Raw genomic sequence first — 15,793 nt, forward strand, 5'->3', positions numbered from 1 at the left:
GACAACAGCATGACACGCCCATCGCATCCGGAAGTATTGCGGGCTTAAGCATTTGTTTTGCTGTCATAATAGCAAGTTAAAGCGTTATGTGTTCACACCTTATGTAAAGTAACTAAGTTTGAAAGCTCCTTGAAATCAATATTTTTCAGTCTTGCCTCATTTTATCTCGGAGTTGGAGGTTGGGAAGTTCACGTAACGAGAACAACTCAAGAAAGAAACGCAAATTCTCGGAGGAACAGCAGCCTATAATGAAGAACAGGATAAAATGATTTGTCATATAACGTTATCTGTTAAACGTCTTTAAACGTCAATCATGGATTGTACAGCTCTTGAACTCGATGCTGTTAAATTTGCTAAATCAGCTGTACTGAATGATCAGCAGGGGAAATATAATGAAGCTGTTTTCTACTATAAGGTAAGCTTCAAGCTCTCCTTTTTTGACATTGAAAGCTGATTTAATAATATTTACCTTAACCTTTCTGAAAAGGCTCTATTTTTTTAATGTAAATGTCAACGCATTCCACACTATGGCAATACAAGCTGTCATTAAACAATGTTTACTTTGAGTTGGATATACATTTTTGGATAAAACTCATAATTGATCATATTTTGTATTTTGGGTTCTGATTAGGAGGCTGCCCAGGCTCTCATCTATGCAGGTATGGCTGGATCCAAACTAGAGAATATTCAAGACAAGGTGAACGAGTACCTGGACAGAGTACAGACTCTACTCAGTGCCGGTCAGTTTACATCAACTATTACCAATGTGACCTCATCAAAAAGCTGTTTTCATCTATTAATACTCGGTATCAAGATTTACATTTAATTTTATTTAAGTTGATCCTCTAAGGATGAATTTTGTTTGCTGTGCTCTTTGGTCCACAAGAAAGTGAAACCTACTCATCAAGAAATGATGTTCATATTTTCCACAGCCCAACCTTTAGAAAGTTTACATTGGTCATACCTTATTTGAAAGTGGTGTGACTAATGCAGCAATTGGGAATCACAAATGAATGCGTAATTCACAGCTAAATGTAATTCTCTTCCTTGTTCTGTTGTGTTATGTAATTTGAGAACAACATAATGTTTTTCTACATTAATGTTCTGTCATTCATTACTCACCTTTAGATTGTTCCAAAACTCGGACTTTCTTCAATGGAACAAAAAAGGAGGAATTGTACTGGTTGCTCTTTTTCAGTCTATGAATGATGAATGGGCACTGGAGCTTTCAAGCTTCAAAATGGATGCAAAATCACCATAAAAGTGTCATTGAAGTGACCTAAACAACACATGCTATGTATTCCAAGTCTTCAGAAACCATATGTTTTGAATTTTAGGATTTGATTTGATTTGATAGGATTAATCTTCACTTCATGTGAACTATTAACTTCACTTAATAGTTATTAACTATTAACTATTAATTGCAACAGAATCATTGAGTCTGAGTTGAATTTGAGAACTCAGATCAGTTTTGTGAACTGCATCAATGGATTCCTTAAAAAGATCATTAATTAATGCTAAAATGCTAAAGTTATCGTATGACTTCAGAAGGTTTGGAATATAGTACACAAGTCTTATGAATCACTTTTATTGTGCTTTTGAATACTTTTTGAAGTTTGCAAGCTTAAAGGGTTAGTTCACCCAAAAATGAAAATTCTGTCAGTAATTACTCACCCTCATGTTGTTCCAACCCCGTAAGACCTTCGTTCATCTTCAGAACACTTAAATCTGATTAAATCTGAGAGCTGGCTCACTCCTCCATAGGCTTCTAAGACGTTATAACTTGCTGGCCCAGAAAATGTATTAAAGACATCGTTAATATAGTCCAAGTGACTACAGTGACTCAATCTTAAGTTTATAAAGCAACGAGAATACTTTTTGTGCACAAAAACCCCCAAAAATGACGACTTTATTCCACTCTTCATTTCCTTCTCTCTGGGCCTCAAGTTTTTCACGTAGTATAACTGCTGTGTTGTACGTCACACGTAGGCTCACTATTGGCCGACGCTGGTCATGTGTGTGATGCGTGTGACGTATAACACAGAAGCGCTACGCAGTTACACTACGTGAAAAAACTCGAGGCCCAGAGAGAAGGAAATGAATAGTGGAATAAAGTCGTCATTTTTGGGGGTTTTTGCGCACAAAAAGTATTCTCGTCACTTTATAAACTTAAGATTGAGCCACTGTAGTCACTTGGACTATATTAACGATGTCTTTAATACATTTTCTGGGCCAGCAAGTTATAACGTCTTTAGAAGCCTATGGAGAAGTGAGCCAGCTCTCAGATTTAATCAAAAATATCTTCATTTGTGTTCCGAAGATGAACGAAGGTCTTACGGGGTTGGAACAACATGAGGGTGAGTAATTACTGACAGAATTTTCATTTTTGGGTGAACTAACCCTTTAAGTCTCCATTCGTTGTAATTGCTTTGAAAAGAACGACACACAGTTCTTTCTCCTTTACTGTTCTGGTTTAGTGTTCTTGTACAGAAAGGAAGTCACATTGGTTTGTAACAACATGAGGCTAAGTAAATAAAGGCACTGATTTTTGGATGAACTATTCCTGTAAGGCCTATCTCTGTTGGAACCCCTCAGTTAACTGACTGAATCTCTGTGATCAGTTCAAGCACAGAGCAGTGACCCTCTGAAGAGTAAGCACCAGTTGGATCTGGAGAGGGCGTACTTTCTGGTGACACAGGCTTTTGAAGAGGATGAGAAGGGAAATGCGGATGAGGCCATTGAACTCTACACTCAGGCTGTGGAATTGTGCATTCAAGCGGTGAGTCGTCACATAAGGAGAAAACACTTGCATTAGAGTTCAAAAGTTTGAAAATGAAAGAAGCAAGGACACATTCATTTGTTAAAAATGACAGTAAAGACATTTATAATGCTACAAAAGATTTTTATTCCAAATAAATGTCCTTTTGAACTTCCCATTCATTAAAGAATCCTGAAGAAAAGAAAAAAATCACAGCTTCAAAAATATTGAAAGTGATTAGGGGAAAAAACAACTATTTTTAACATGGATAATAGTAAGAAAGGTTTCTTGAATACTATATCAGCATATTAGAATAATTTCTGAAGGGTCATGTGACACTGAAGACTGAAGTAATTATGCTGAAAATTGAGCTTTGATATCTCAAGAATAAATTACATTTTAAATTATATTCAAGTAAAAAAGTTATTTAAAATTGTAATAATATAGTATTAATAGTATTACTGATTTGCTGTAGAGACAGTGAACATTAAAAACATTAAAAAACATTAAAGAAGTCGTACCCCAAACTTTTGAACAGTAGTATAAAAATCGTATAAGTATACAGTGTTGACTCAGATACTAGCAGCAGTTCTAATGTAACAGCAGTCAGTCTTTGCAACAGGTGTTGGTGTTAAGTTGGTTGTTCTGGTTTCATATCTCTGACTGGTGCTTATATGGACTCCTCTGGTAATTAGAAACGGAGCCGCAGCTTTGAACTCTTTCTCTCTCCCACACAGTCCAATGAGACGTCAGATCAGGCACTCCAGGGGAAACTGAAGCAGCTTGCTCGCCAGGCTCTGGACAGGTGCTTCACACATTTGGAAATAGAATGATGTACAATCAGTATGATATACATTTGACCTATAATCCTTTGTTTTCATCTCTTTTTCCTCATCCAGGGCAGAGGGACTGAAAGACTCTCTTAGTAAATCAGCAAACCAGGACAAGCCCGTCTCCTCTGCATCCAAAGGCTCTGCTCAGGTGAGGCAGTTCTTCCCGCTAGGCCTAGACTTCTCCCTCCATGACAAATCTCAGCCGGTCCGAGCAGTGCAGTCCAGCGAGCCGCAGGGTCAGCGTTACACAGCGGAGGAGATCGAGGTGCTCAGGTAGGCTCAGAGCAAACATGATGTCAGATATTTAATAGCGGATGCTCATTTTGTGCTGTCCTTTAAGGAATTTAACTTTAGAATATTTGTTTTAAACATTTGTTGGTACATACAGTATATACATACATTCTCAGGTAAAAATGTAAAGTTTATCATTACTTCTCTGTTTATCTACCTCGTTTGTAAAAATGTATCGTATTTGTGTCATGTGATGTCACTTCCTATTAAGTCATTTCTGGTACTGCATGGAAAAAATGAGACAGACATGGGCTGTTTCTCAATATGCGTTCTTCAGTGATCTTGTGTCCTTGTGTTCTCGTACTACGTCATCATCAACCGTCAAAGTTCAATTCCAATACTCAAGAACGCAAGTACAGAGGACGCATGAAGTGCCCGGATGTGTCCTTGATATCGAGGATGCATCAAATGCAGACTTGAGAGAATCGAACCGCTAAAAATCCCAGAAGACGTTGCGGGCAGTCGACGTACGGAAGGCTGTAAGCTTTAAACTTCTCGTTCTCACTTAAGAGATTCCCGCTGCAAGCTCGACATACGTGACAGCTCGTGAAAGTTTACATTTGGCGGTCTCTTTTGCTTCATTTTAATAAAGTGATAAAGACCTTAAGAAAGCAGCAGTATTTTTATTGGCATATTAAAAAGAATCTTAACATTGACAAAACATAGGTAACACATAGGCTACTCATAAATACACATGGTAAAATAAAAAAGATATAAACTATGAAAACAATGTCTATAATAATATGAAAGAAATGTTTAAAAGGTTGTGACATATGTTTGTGATGTTGTGTTGTATTTGCCGAGATGGTCAGTTAAGCAGCAATATCGCAGCACATCTCAATTCTCATAAAGATGCGTTCTGTGTTCTCGCGTCCTTCCGAGTTCGTTCTTTCAAGGTCGCCTGGCAAGACCAGTCTCAAAGAGAACGCAAGTCTGTTCTTTGCGTTCTTGGAATTGAGAAACAGCTATGGTGTGCTCTCTGTTTTAATCCACTTGCATCCACCTTAAAGCATCATAGAGGCAATGCCTTTTCACCACTACATGTAAATGAGGAAGTGTGACTGTAAATGATCAACTTTACTACGACTCTGTCTTCATTTGCAACGGTTTAACTTGGTGTTTAGTCCGAGTTATAACAAACTGCACGAGAACACTATACATTTCCCCATCGCCTTTACCTGGCATCTAACTAAAACTCACCAAAGTTAATCTTACAGAAGCACTACAAATGTAATTGCAATGTTAAATGAATAAATTAATATCTGTTTTTTTTCATACTTTGAAACTGTGAAAAAAACAAAAAACATTTGTTGACATTTTTGAAATTATAATCAGTTCTTTATTTTTCCTTTTTTTGTGTGTTTTTTAGAAAGACCTCCAAGATAAATGGAATTGAATATGTTCCATTCATGAGTGTTGACCTTAGGGAACGTTTTGCTTTTCCTGTTCCGTTCTCGTGAGTATTTATTTATATTCTTGTCTAATTTATACAAGTGCAGCTGCTTCTCTCGCATGCCCTGGTATTTTTGTACCCTGCAACAGCTGTATTTTCCTTCACTAACACTTACACTATGGCTCAAACATTTGGGGTCAGTAAGATTATTTATTTATTTGTTTATTTATTTTTAACGAAATGTTAACCCTCTGGTGCTGTTTGGTCATTTTTGACCGAAATTTTGTATGTTTTGTTAGAAGTTTTTACTTCATCGGAATGATATGAAACTTGGTAAAGGTTTTGGCACTTGCTATGTGAACACACACACAAAAAATCTGCTTTTCTGTAGTATGCATTATTAGTATGGTGTTTACTGAGTTTGATAATATAATTTATTTCTTTTAATATCAGTCTAATGCATTAAGCCATGTTAGCATTTCAGAGCGTCCCGAGGACGCGGGTTTCGTGACATCATCGCGTACAATAGAAGTCCAATTTCATTGGCTAGATGCCAACCAATGAAACGGCTCCTTTGAACACCCCCGCTCCCGCCCCCCCTTTCTCACTCGCCGCCACTGAGTTTCAAGTGCACAAGTTAGTTTTGCACCTTATCGTGAAAAGAGTAGCAAAAGTCATGGTGCGAAATTTGAAATTGCAGTGACAGATTTGAGAAGTTGCAAGTGCCTAATTGAGGTTGTACTGCGAATGTAAATGTAAGAATAAATGCAAGTTTGTCTCTGTCATTGTATTTCTGTGAATGGCATTTTACAAATTTGTGACTACTTGTCTGCAGCTTCAATTTTATAATACAGGTTTGTGACTATTGTCAGCGAGTGTAAATTTCAACATTCAACTTCAGATTTTTATTTTACAGGTTTTCACATTGGAGCTGTGAGTGTAAATGTTCACGTACACGTACGATTACTTATTGTACAAGCTCTCAAATTCACATCTACGCGCTCTCGAGTTTTGCTACTCTTTTACCTTCATAAAAAATTACTCCATTGGAAATTAATAGGAGAATTTCATCTATTGGAAAAGTTTGGTAGTGCGCCAAAACAAAATCTTACTGAAAGCTCTTTTTTTTGAGATATCAACCTCAAATTTGGAACACAGCTTTTTAGATTTATGGGTTTTAGAGTAAAATGTGTTTTCGAAAGTTTATACTTAATATAATAATTTAAATGGTATTTTTTGCATTTTTCATAACATTAAATGTAAAATTGTATAACTTTTTTCAAGTTTTTTTCAAGTTTACTTTTGAAAAACTTTTTGACTTCAACAGTAATCTTCCATTTGTCGTCTTTAAAAAGAGACCAAGCTTATGTCTATTCTCCAAAGCATTCAAAATGTATGACAGTTTAGGTCCATGCTCAAAAAGTAAATATAACAATTATAATTATAACTACTGCATAAATATAATTTAGAACCTTAAAATTCCCTAAAAATACAAAAAAGTCAATAAAAAACATTATCAAACTAAAATATAGTACAATAATTTCATTTCATTTAAATAAAAAAACCAATCTGTCATTTTTGACCGACACACTTAACAGTATCAGAGGGTTAAATTGATCAAAAGTGTCAGTAAAGACATTCATAAATCATAATGTTACAGAAGATTTCTTTCTCAAATAAATGCTGTTCTTTTGAACCTTCAATTCATCAAAGAATGCTATAAAAAATGGATCACAGTTTCCAGAAAGATAATAAGCAGCACAACTATTTTCAACATTGATAATAATAATAAATGTTTCTTGAACACCAAAACAGCATATTAGAATGATTTCTGTAGGATCATGTGACACTGAATACTGGAGTAATGGCTGCTGAAAATTCAGCTTTGCCAGGAATAAATTACATTTTAAAATATATTCAAATATAAAACAGCTTGTTGTAATATTTAACAAAATGACTATTTTTTACTGTATTTTCGATCAAATAAATGCAGCCTTGATGAGCATAAGAGACTTAAAAGTCTTACTGATCCCAACTTTTGAGCGTTAGTGTTTTTAAGAGCAGTGGTCCGATAACACTGAGTGAAATGTGGAATAGTTAAAAGACCTCAGTGGCATGATTGTGTTTACACCTAGGGACAAATGTGGGAAACTGGCTCTGTCGCCGAAGCAAAAAGCCATATTCTCACGCTGGGTTCGTCCTGATGACATCTGCAATAACCCCACCATGATCTTCACTGTGTCCAGCTTCAGCATCAAGCAGGTCTCACTTTATGTGTCATTGACTAAGTTTGCTTCTCATTAAAACTTTGCTAATCTGTTAAATGGAAACAAATTAAACAGTGATGGTTTTGCCTATTGTTCAAAGCAGTTTTGTCATTCAAAAAGCTCTTGTTTTTTGTAACTTTTAGCTTGCATAATGTTGTTTTGTTTGCTCATGCTTGAAGACGGTTGTGTCAGACTGTTCCTTCGTTGCCTCATTGGCCATCAGTGCAGCATATGAGAGACGCTACAGCAAAAAGTTAATCACAAGGTACAGCGATGTTTACACTAATAGTGTGACTCATGTGTTACTGTAATCCTTGGATTATCAGGCTGTTTTTTGGATGGCTCATGGACTGAATCAAGCTTGTGAATGTCTGGTGTCCTTAGGCTGAAATGTAAAAAATGTCCTGAACAAGCACCTTTAATGTCCTGTAATTTTAATTAAATTATAACAAGTATATAATTCAATGGGAGGTACCCATAATGATATAAAAATGTCTGTTTGTGTGTGTATGTAGCATCATCTTCCCACAGAACAGGAAAGGAGAGCCAGAGTATAACCCCTGTGGGAAGTACATGGTGAAGCTGCACATTAACGGTGTCCCGAGAAAGGTACTCAACCTCTCTAAGCCCCGCCTCCTCAAATAAACTTCCTTTTATCTGTTGCCTTCATCATTGTTTGAAGATGAACAAGTTCTTGAGACTATTGTAATAGTTCAGGTGCGTGTTTCTCTATCAGGTGATCATTGATGATTTCCTACCCGTGGACCGCAACGGTGAGCTGCTTTGTTCCTATTCCAGTAATCGCAACGAACTTTGGGTGTCGCTCATTGAGAAGGCCTACATGAAGGTCATGGGAGGATATGATTTCCCAGGCTCCAACTCTGTGAGTTGCACTTCAGATTTAGATGCAGCTCCAAACAAAACACTTCTGCGACCAAGTCTCTTTTACTCACCAAGGCTGATTTTATTTGATCAAAAATAGTTAAAACAGTTCATATTTAGAAATATTATTACAACTTAAAATAAATATATACTATTTTCATATATTTTAAAAAGTAATTTATTCATGTTATAGCAATGCTGAATTTTCAGCATCACTACTCCAGTCTTCACTGTCACATGATCCTTCAGAAATCATTTCAAATATGCTGATTTTGTGCTCAAGAATAATTTCTTATTGTCAATGTTGAAAACAGTTGTGCTGCTTAATATTTTCTGTCAAAACAAATACTGACCCCAAATTTTTTAACGTTGGTGTATACTGTTTTATATAATTAATCACTAACAACACAAATTTACACTAAAATCAATCCTTTTACATGCTATATGTGAATTTAGGCAGCACAAAAATTATTCTGCATTATTCTGAATGATACTGCTTGGTGACTCGTGTTTTTTGTTTGTTTGTGTATGTTTTTTATTTGTAGAATATCGATTTGCACGCTCTCACTGGCTGGATCCCAGAGCGTATTGCTATGCACTCAGACAATCAGTCCTTTAACAAGGATGACACTTTCCGCATGCTTTACCAGAGGTAAGCACACACTCACGGTACACACGTCCACTGGTGTAGATTGATTTTTAGCCACTGTAAGGTCATATGTTCCTTTAGATTTTGTAGTATGTAGCTACTTCAGTACTTTACTGGCATTATTCAACTTGCCTGTCTTGATTCTGTGCATAAATAGTTTGTATGTTGCAGTGTTGTCTTCATATTATTTATTAATATAGAGTATATTTATATAATTTGTATTTTATTTTATGTCTATTTAAAGGTACAATATGTAAATATCCAAAATATCCAAAAACCACTTGCACAGTGTTATATATTTCTTTCAATTGTGTAAATTCAGAGAAATTCACAATTTTAAAAAGTGCCCGTCCCTGTTCACTTGTCACCTGTCAATGACGTAATATCCGCGTTATCCCTGGTTTCCGCTCGTACTGCCATAGTAACCATGGCGACAGACGTGGACAACTGTGTAGTGCGTAACGTCTAGCGGCACGCAGTTGTTTCGTTCAAACATTGTGGATCATGGCAAGCAGATTTGGGACAAAAGGAGAACTAAAACGAGGATCAATACCAGCGTGGCGTTTTCGAGATGCCGAGAGCTCCACGTCCGCGACTTACTTCGACTTGACAGAGACGCCGCTCTTGCATGTACTTTATTAGACAGGTGAGCAAATGTACATAAAACAAATATATAGCTCAACATGATGAAATGTTAGAATATGATCAGTATGTTATTCTTATGTTGATTTAGCTTACTGCTAGTCTCATACAGCCAACAAACTAACACATAGAATAACATTAAAACTTTCAACACACTCAAATGCTGTTTAGTATGATAGTGTAACGTTAGACCAAATGAAACAGCGCTGTGTTACCTCACAAGTTTAATTCGTCGAATAAACTGACCTGTGTGAGTAGTAATAAAGCACTTGCGTGTAGTTCGGTAGAATTAAATGTTCTTATTCCTTAATATCCGCGGGACTCGCGTCGCGTGTGGTGCTGATATCTGTCTCTCATTAGCAATCGCGCCCTGCTTCATACCAAAGTCATGTTAAATAACATCAATGTATTTACTCATCCATAAACATTATTAGATCCATCAGCATGACAGCAAGTCTCATCATTCCGCTTATGCGTCATCAACCTACGCCTAAGAGGTTAGCGACCCCTAGCGGCGAAAAAAGATTACATATTGTAGCTTTAACTTTATTTTTATTTCAGTTTTAGTTCAAATCATTTTAACTTATTTTATTTCAGTTAGTTGCCAATGCAACATTTCTCTTTTCATTTTTTTTAAGTTAAGTTTTCATCTAATATTTTTCCCCTTATGCATTTCAGCTTTCAGCTTATTTCAGTTTTAGTTAACAATAACAATACTGATCTATTCTGGCAGGTTTCACAGAGGAGATGTTCTCATCACCACGGCGACAGGTGTCATGACTGAGGAGGAGGGGGAGAAGTGGGGTTTAGTGCCCACACATGCTTACGCTGTTCTAGACATCAGGGAATATAAGGTGACACCCATGACCCCTGGTCAATGTTAAATATCTTCTGCTTAGAGAGGTTTCATGACAGCAAAAACATCATCATCTCCTCCTTGTTTTCACAGGGTAAACGCTTCCTCCAGCTGAAGAACCCGTGGAGCCATCTCAGGTGGAAAGGTCGTTATTGCGAACGTGACGAAAAGAACTGGACGCCAGATCTTCTCAAATACCTAAATTTTGACCCCAAAACCGCACAGAAGTTTGACAATGGTAAGCCAGAGCTTATCTAACAATGACACAGAGACAAATGTTGTAAAAATTCTTATTCACCTGTGTGTTTTTCTTTAAGGGGTGTTTTGGATCATCTGGGAAGACTTGTGCCAGTATTACGATGTCATCTACTTGAGCTGGAATCCAGCACTGTTCAAAGAATCCTCATGTATACAAAGGTCCGACTCCTTTTACCTCATTATTAGTATTCTGTCAAAGTCTTTGGTGATAGGCTATGTTTAAACCGTGGGAAAAAGTGGCACAATTTTTTTTGCTCCTATGTGACTCGGATCTGTTTTTGTTCTGTTTTTTTATAAATATGGTCCATATAAGGTCTTAAATCAGATACAGGTCTGAGGTTTTGCAGTGCGACCTCATTCTGAACAGTCATATCGAAATTCATGCGACTTTTACTCTGGAACGACATTCGTCACAATTCTACGCTGATGAGCGTCACTCCAAAGATTTTACATATCACTAGTTCTTTGGTCACTAGGTAAATATGGAAGACCGCTACTAAGATAGATAGATAGATAGATAGATAGACAGACAGACAGACAGACAGACAGACAGACAGACAGACAGTAGAGGGACAGTGAAGTGTTAGAAGTCCTAAGTATTATTTTGGCAGTTCTATACAAGCAAATCTTGAGGAATTGTATTGTAAATATTTAAATATTATCTTTGTCTTCGTCTCAATCGCCTGTTTACGAATCACTGGCTTCCACGGCACATCAGCTTAGAAATGAAGGCATAAACACTGAATTCAGTGGCCTTCCATATGACAGCGTGTCATTTTGTTATTGTTCTTTGTGTGTATGCAAGTCAGTTTAGGATCGTGATAATTTCACACTCGAATCTATGGAAGCTTGTTTCCACTACAAAATAAAAAAGGTAATTGTGAATTTTCTCTCTTTTTTTTATATCAGAATTGTGACCTTTTATCTCGCAATTCGGACTTTACAAACTCGCATAATATGCAAGTTTATATCTCTCAATTCTGAGGAAAAAAAGTTAGATATGTGGGATAAAAACTTGAAATTGCGAGGAAAAAAGGCAGAATTGTGAGTTTATATCCCACAATTCTGACTTTTTTTCTCAAAATAGTGATTTTTCTTTGCAATTGAAAGAAAAAGTCATAATTGTAAGGGAAAAAGTCACAATTATCTTTTTTTTAACGAAACAAGCTTGCGTACAAATCTGATATCGACCACATTTAAAAAATAATGTGTACAGCCAAACAAAAAAAGAAATTAGATCTGAGCAAAAAATCTAAACTGAGAATAAGTATAAGACTTAGACATGTTATCAGATAATTAGAAAATATTTGCGCATTATGCAATTGCAGTAGCTGGGATGGCAAACAGGGACCTGTGAAGGACGTCTACAGTTTGGCCAATAACCCTCAGTACAAGCTGGAGATGCAGTGTCCTCAAGGGGGCGCTGCAGTATGGGTGCTACTCACCAGACACATCACTGACAAGGTAAAACTACAGATTTCAGTGCAGTACACTACAATCAGATTGAGAGTACTAGTTCTAACAATGTTCTTACTTTCTCATTCACTCTCAAGGATGACTTTGCTCAAAATCGGGAGTTTATTACTTTAGTAGTTTACAAGACCGATGGAAAGAAAGTCTATTATCCAGGTAAAATTCTCAGAAACTGAAGAAATTGTGTATATCTGATTTCTTTATAGTTTATTACTTACATTTTGTGTGCCCTGGTTTGTGTTTTTCTGAAGCTGAACCTCCTCCCTACATTGATGGTATCAGGATCAACAGCCCTCACTACTTGACCAAGATCAAACTGACTAGTCCTGGAACTCACACCTTTACACTGGTGGTTTCTCAGTATGAGAAACAAAACACCATCAACTACACACTAAGGGTAAGACACATTCAAGTGTGATGGTTTTTATTTTCATATTAAGTGAATCCTATTATTAAACGCTGTCATGAATATGCCCTTTCCAGGTGTACTCGGTATGCAAGTTTAATTTCTCCAAAATCCCAACACCCTTCACCCACACCAAAAGAGTGAGTTCAAACTTCTACAATCACTTTTTATAGTGTTTGTGGTGGTGGTGGTTATTGTTGAAAGCTATTTCCGGTAACACTTTATTTTGATGGTCCCTTTTGAACATTCTGTTGACTATAAGTAACTTTGCAACTACATGTCAACTAACTCTCATTAGAGTATTAGTAGACTGTCTGCTTAATATCTGATAACTCTTTATTGTGATGCTCCTCCAACAGACATTCTACTGACTATAAGTAACTTTGCAACTACATGTCAACTTATTCTAACCCTAACCCTACCAGTCTACTAATACTCTACTAACACTCTAATGAGAGTTAGTAGACATGTAGGTGCAATGTTACTTCTAGACAACAGAATGTGTTAAAGGGACCATTAAAATAAAGTGAAACCCTATTTCCAGATTGTTTTTAACATCTCTCTCTTTGTTGCTGTTGATGTATAGATAAATGGCCAGTGGAAGGGGGCCAGTGCAGGAGGTTGTGGAAACTACAAAGATAGCTTCAAGAACAACCCCATATACCAGTTCAACTTGGAGAAAACAGGCCCTCTGCTCATCGAACTCCGTGGCTCAAGGTCAGACTGCTTGTTATTTTACTCCACACCACCAGAGGACACATTTCCCTTGTTTCATTACATTTCAAAGTAAAAGTGGTACCCCTAAAATAATCGTGATAAATGCAAGTCCCTTGACATCTGAACATCAAAATATGATCTGAAGGCCTTTATCATTTAAGAAAAATTGGTATTTTTAAATATGTAATTTTCTTCATTTCCATAAAGGTTTTCTTTGATTAGGTGTATCTTGCATAGGTTATGTTCGCTTAGATAACTAAGCAAGCTGAACACTCAAAGACAAAGATTGTGATTCTGATTTAGAATGTGATATTTTTGTGCGCTACCATTCAAAAGTTTGGGGTCAGTAAGAGTTTAATACTTTTATTTAGCAGTGATGCATTAAATTGATCAAAAGCGACAGTATAATGTTTCAAATAAATGCTAATCAAAGAATCCACAAAAATATTAAGTAGCACAACTGTTTTCAACATTGACAATAATAAGAAATATTTTTGAGCATCAGATTGCATATTAGAATGATTTCTGAAGGATCATGTGACATTGAAGACTGGAGTAATGATGCTGAAAATTCAGCTTTACCATTACATGAATAAATTACATTTTAAAATATATATTCAAACATTTAAATTGTAATTATAGTTCACAATATTACTCTTTTTACTGTATTTTTTGATTAAATAAATGCAGCCTTGGTGAGCATCAGAGACTTCTTTCAAAAACATTAAGAAAATCTTACTGACCCCAAACGCATAGTGTACATATTTAAATGTAATGTAACATGTGATCATTTAAAAATGACTATAAAGATAAATTGCTATAACATCCCCCCAAAAAGTTATTTTAGCCATAAGAAGGGGGTAAGATTTCACGGGCCGTCAGATTTCCCTTGACACCAGGTTTGACAGGGCCGTCCTCTGTCATCACTCCTTCACGGAGGAAACACCTACGCATATTCAGAACCCTTCTGTCTTTGAGTGTGAGAGTGTGTTCTCAGTGATGTGAGGATGTATGATGTAGCGTGATGTCTGTGAATATAAATGAGTTTGGCTTTCTCACTGCAGGCAGTACAGTGTGGGCTTTGAGGTGGTGACCGTTTCTACTGCAGGGGATTCTGGATCATCAGGCTCTCAAAAGAGGGGCAGTGGAGATTACCGGTAAAGAAATTCTCTCTTTGTGATGAAGAAAACTAGATAGAAAGAACCGATTCTGAAATTCCTGAAATGAGTCGTCAGTAATTCCAGTCTTACTTCTTGCACGAACCTACGTAGGTGTGTAACAAATTTGAATAATGGCTACTCGTGAACAACATCTACTTTGACCCTCAAACACTGTAGCTGAGGTCTGGAAGAGTTTGATTTCTGTTGTCGGAGATGAAATTCAGAATATGGTAATAGCGGTTTCATTTCCGGCACACTCTGAAAGCGGTAGACCAATCGCAACAGACTGGGCCGTCTGACCAATCAGAACAGAGTAGGCTCTCAAAAAGGTGGGGTTTAGAGACTGAATCTTAGTGGTTCTTAGTTGTATAATACAAATTTTAGATGCCAAGACCCCAAAATATGATGATTCCCTTTTGAGGAACCTCCCTTTAAAAAAATGATCATTTTAAAATTTGAAGTTGGTAAGATTTTTTTATGTTTTTGAAAGAAGTTAAATATTATTATAATAATACACTTATATAATATAATATCTGTGATGGCAAAATATGGATTTTCAGCAGCCATTACTCCAGTGTCACATGATCCTTCAGAAATCATTTTGTTATGCTGATTTTAGGATTCTTTGATAAATAGGAAGTTTAAAAGAACAGCATTTTTTTTAAAGATAACTTTTTGTAACAATGTAAAAGTCTTGTATTCTTGCAGAATAAAAGTATTAATATCTTAAATAAAATAAAAATCTTACTGACCCCAAACTTTTGAATGGTAATTTATACATTCTTCCATACCCACATAAGACCCTTGACCCATTTGGCTCTCCCTTGGTATATTTTGGTATATATGCATTAGCTACTGCAGAAATAGCATGCTATTATGAATACAGGCTGGTATATATTTATTTCAGTATACTAACAGTCAGTTGGCCTGTTTATATCCCTGTGCGTGCATAGACAAAACTGCAAAACTGTGTAGATCGTTCCACTTTAGCATCAGCATACAAATGCTTTAAAAGCACAGCCTTGTCTCACAAAGAAATCTAGGTCAGACATACAGTAGTTGATCAGACTGAGGAAAATGTTTATCCACCATCTCATCTTGATAACAGTAGCATGGTTGTTAGCTTTGTTGATGGTCTGCATTAGTAGTTCAAAGATTAATGTGCATTTATAATGTGTTCTCTAAAATCGATTCAAAACGGTTCAGTA

At 36.3% G+C, this 15,793-nt stretch overlaps 1 protein-coding gene across 1 annotated transcript in view; it reads left to right on the top strand.

Moving 5' to 3' along the window:
• The window catches only part of capn7 (calpain 7), an 18,761-nt gene continuing 2,968 nt past the window's right edge, over positions 1–15,793 (top strand). The window contains exons 1-20 of the mRNA XM_082148724.1: positions 1–415; positions 632–740; positions 2,622–2,779; positions 3,496–3,563; positions 3,658–3,864; positions 5,252–5,338; positions 7,411–7,537; positions 7,722–7,807; positions 8,058–8,151; positions 8,279–8,425; positions 8,970–9,076; positions 10,449–10,569; positions 10,665–10,809; positions 10,889–10,988; positions 12,158–12,293; positions 12,383–12,458; positions 12,554–12,699; positions 12,786–12,848; positions 13,295–13,425; positions 14,490–14,582. Coding sequence (XP_082004850.1) covers positions 314–415; positions 632–740; positions 2,622–2,779; positions 3,496–3,563; positions 3,658–3,864; positions 5,252–5,338; positions 7,411–7,537; positions 7,722–7,807; positions 8,058–8,151; positions 8,279–8,425; positions 8,970–9,076; positions 10,449–10,569; positions 10,665–10,809; positions 10,889–10,988; positions 12,158–12,293; positions 12,383–12,458; positions 12,554–12,699; positions 12,786–12,848; positions 13,295–13,425; positions 14,490–14,582 — 2,303 coding nt within the window. The 5' untranslated portion in view covers positions 1–313. The remainder of the gene's footprint in view (positions 416–631; positions 741–2,621; positions 2,780–3,495; positions 3,564–3,657; positions 3,865–5,251; positions 5,339–7,410; positions 7,538–7,721; positions 7,808–8,057; positions 8,152–8,278; positions 8,426–8,969; positions 9,077–10,448; positions 10,570–10,664; positions 10,810–10,888; positions 10,989–12,157; positions 12,294–12,382; positions 12,459–12,553; positions 12,700–12,785; positions 12,849–13,294; positions 13,426–14,489; positions 14,583–15,793) is intronic.

This window comes from Leuciscus leuciscus (genome assembly GCF_965113295.1).
Source record: "Leuciscus leuciscus genome assembly, chromosome: 20".
Lineage (NCBI taxonomy): Eukaryota > Metazoa > Chordata > Actinopteri > Cypriniformes > Leuciscidae > Leuciscus > Leuciscus leuciscus.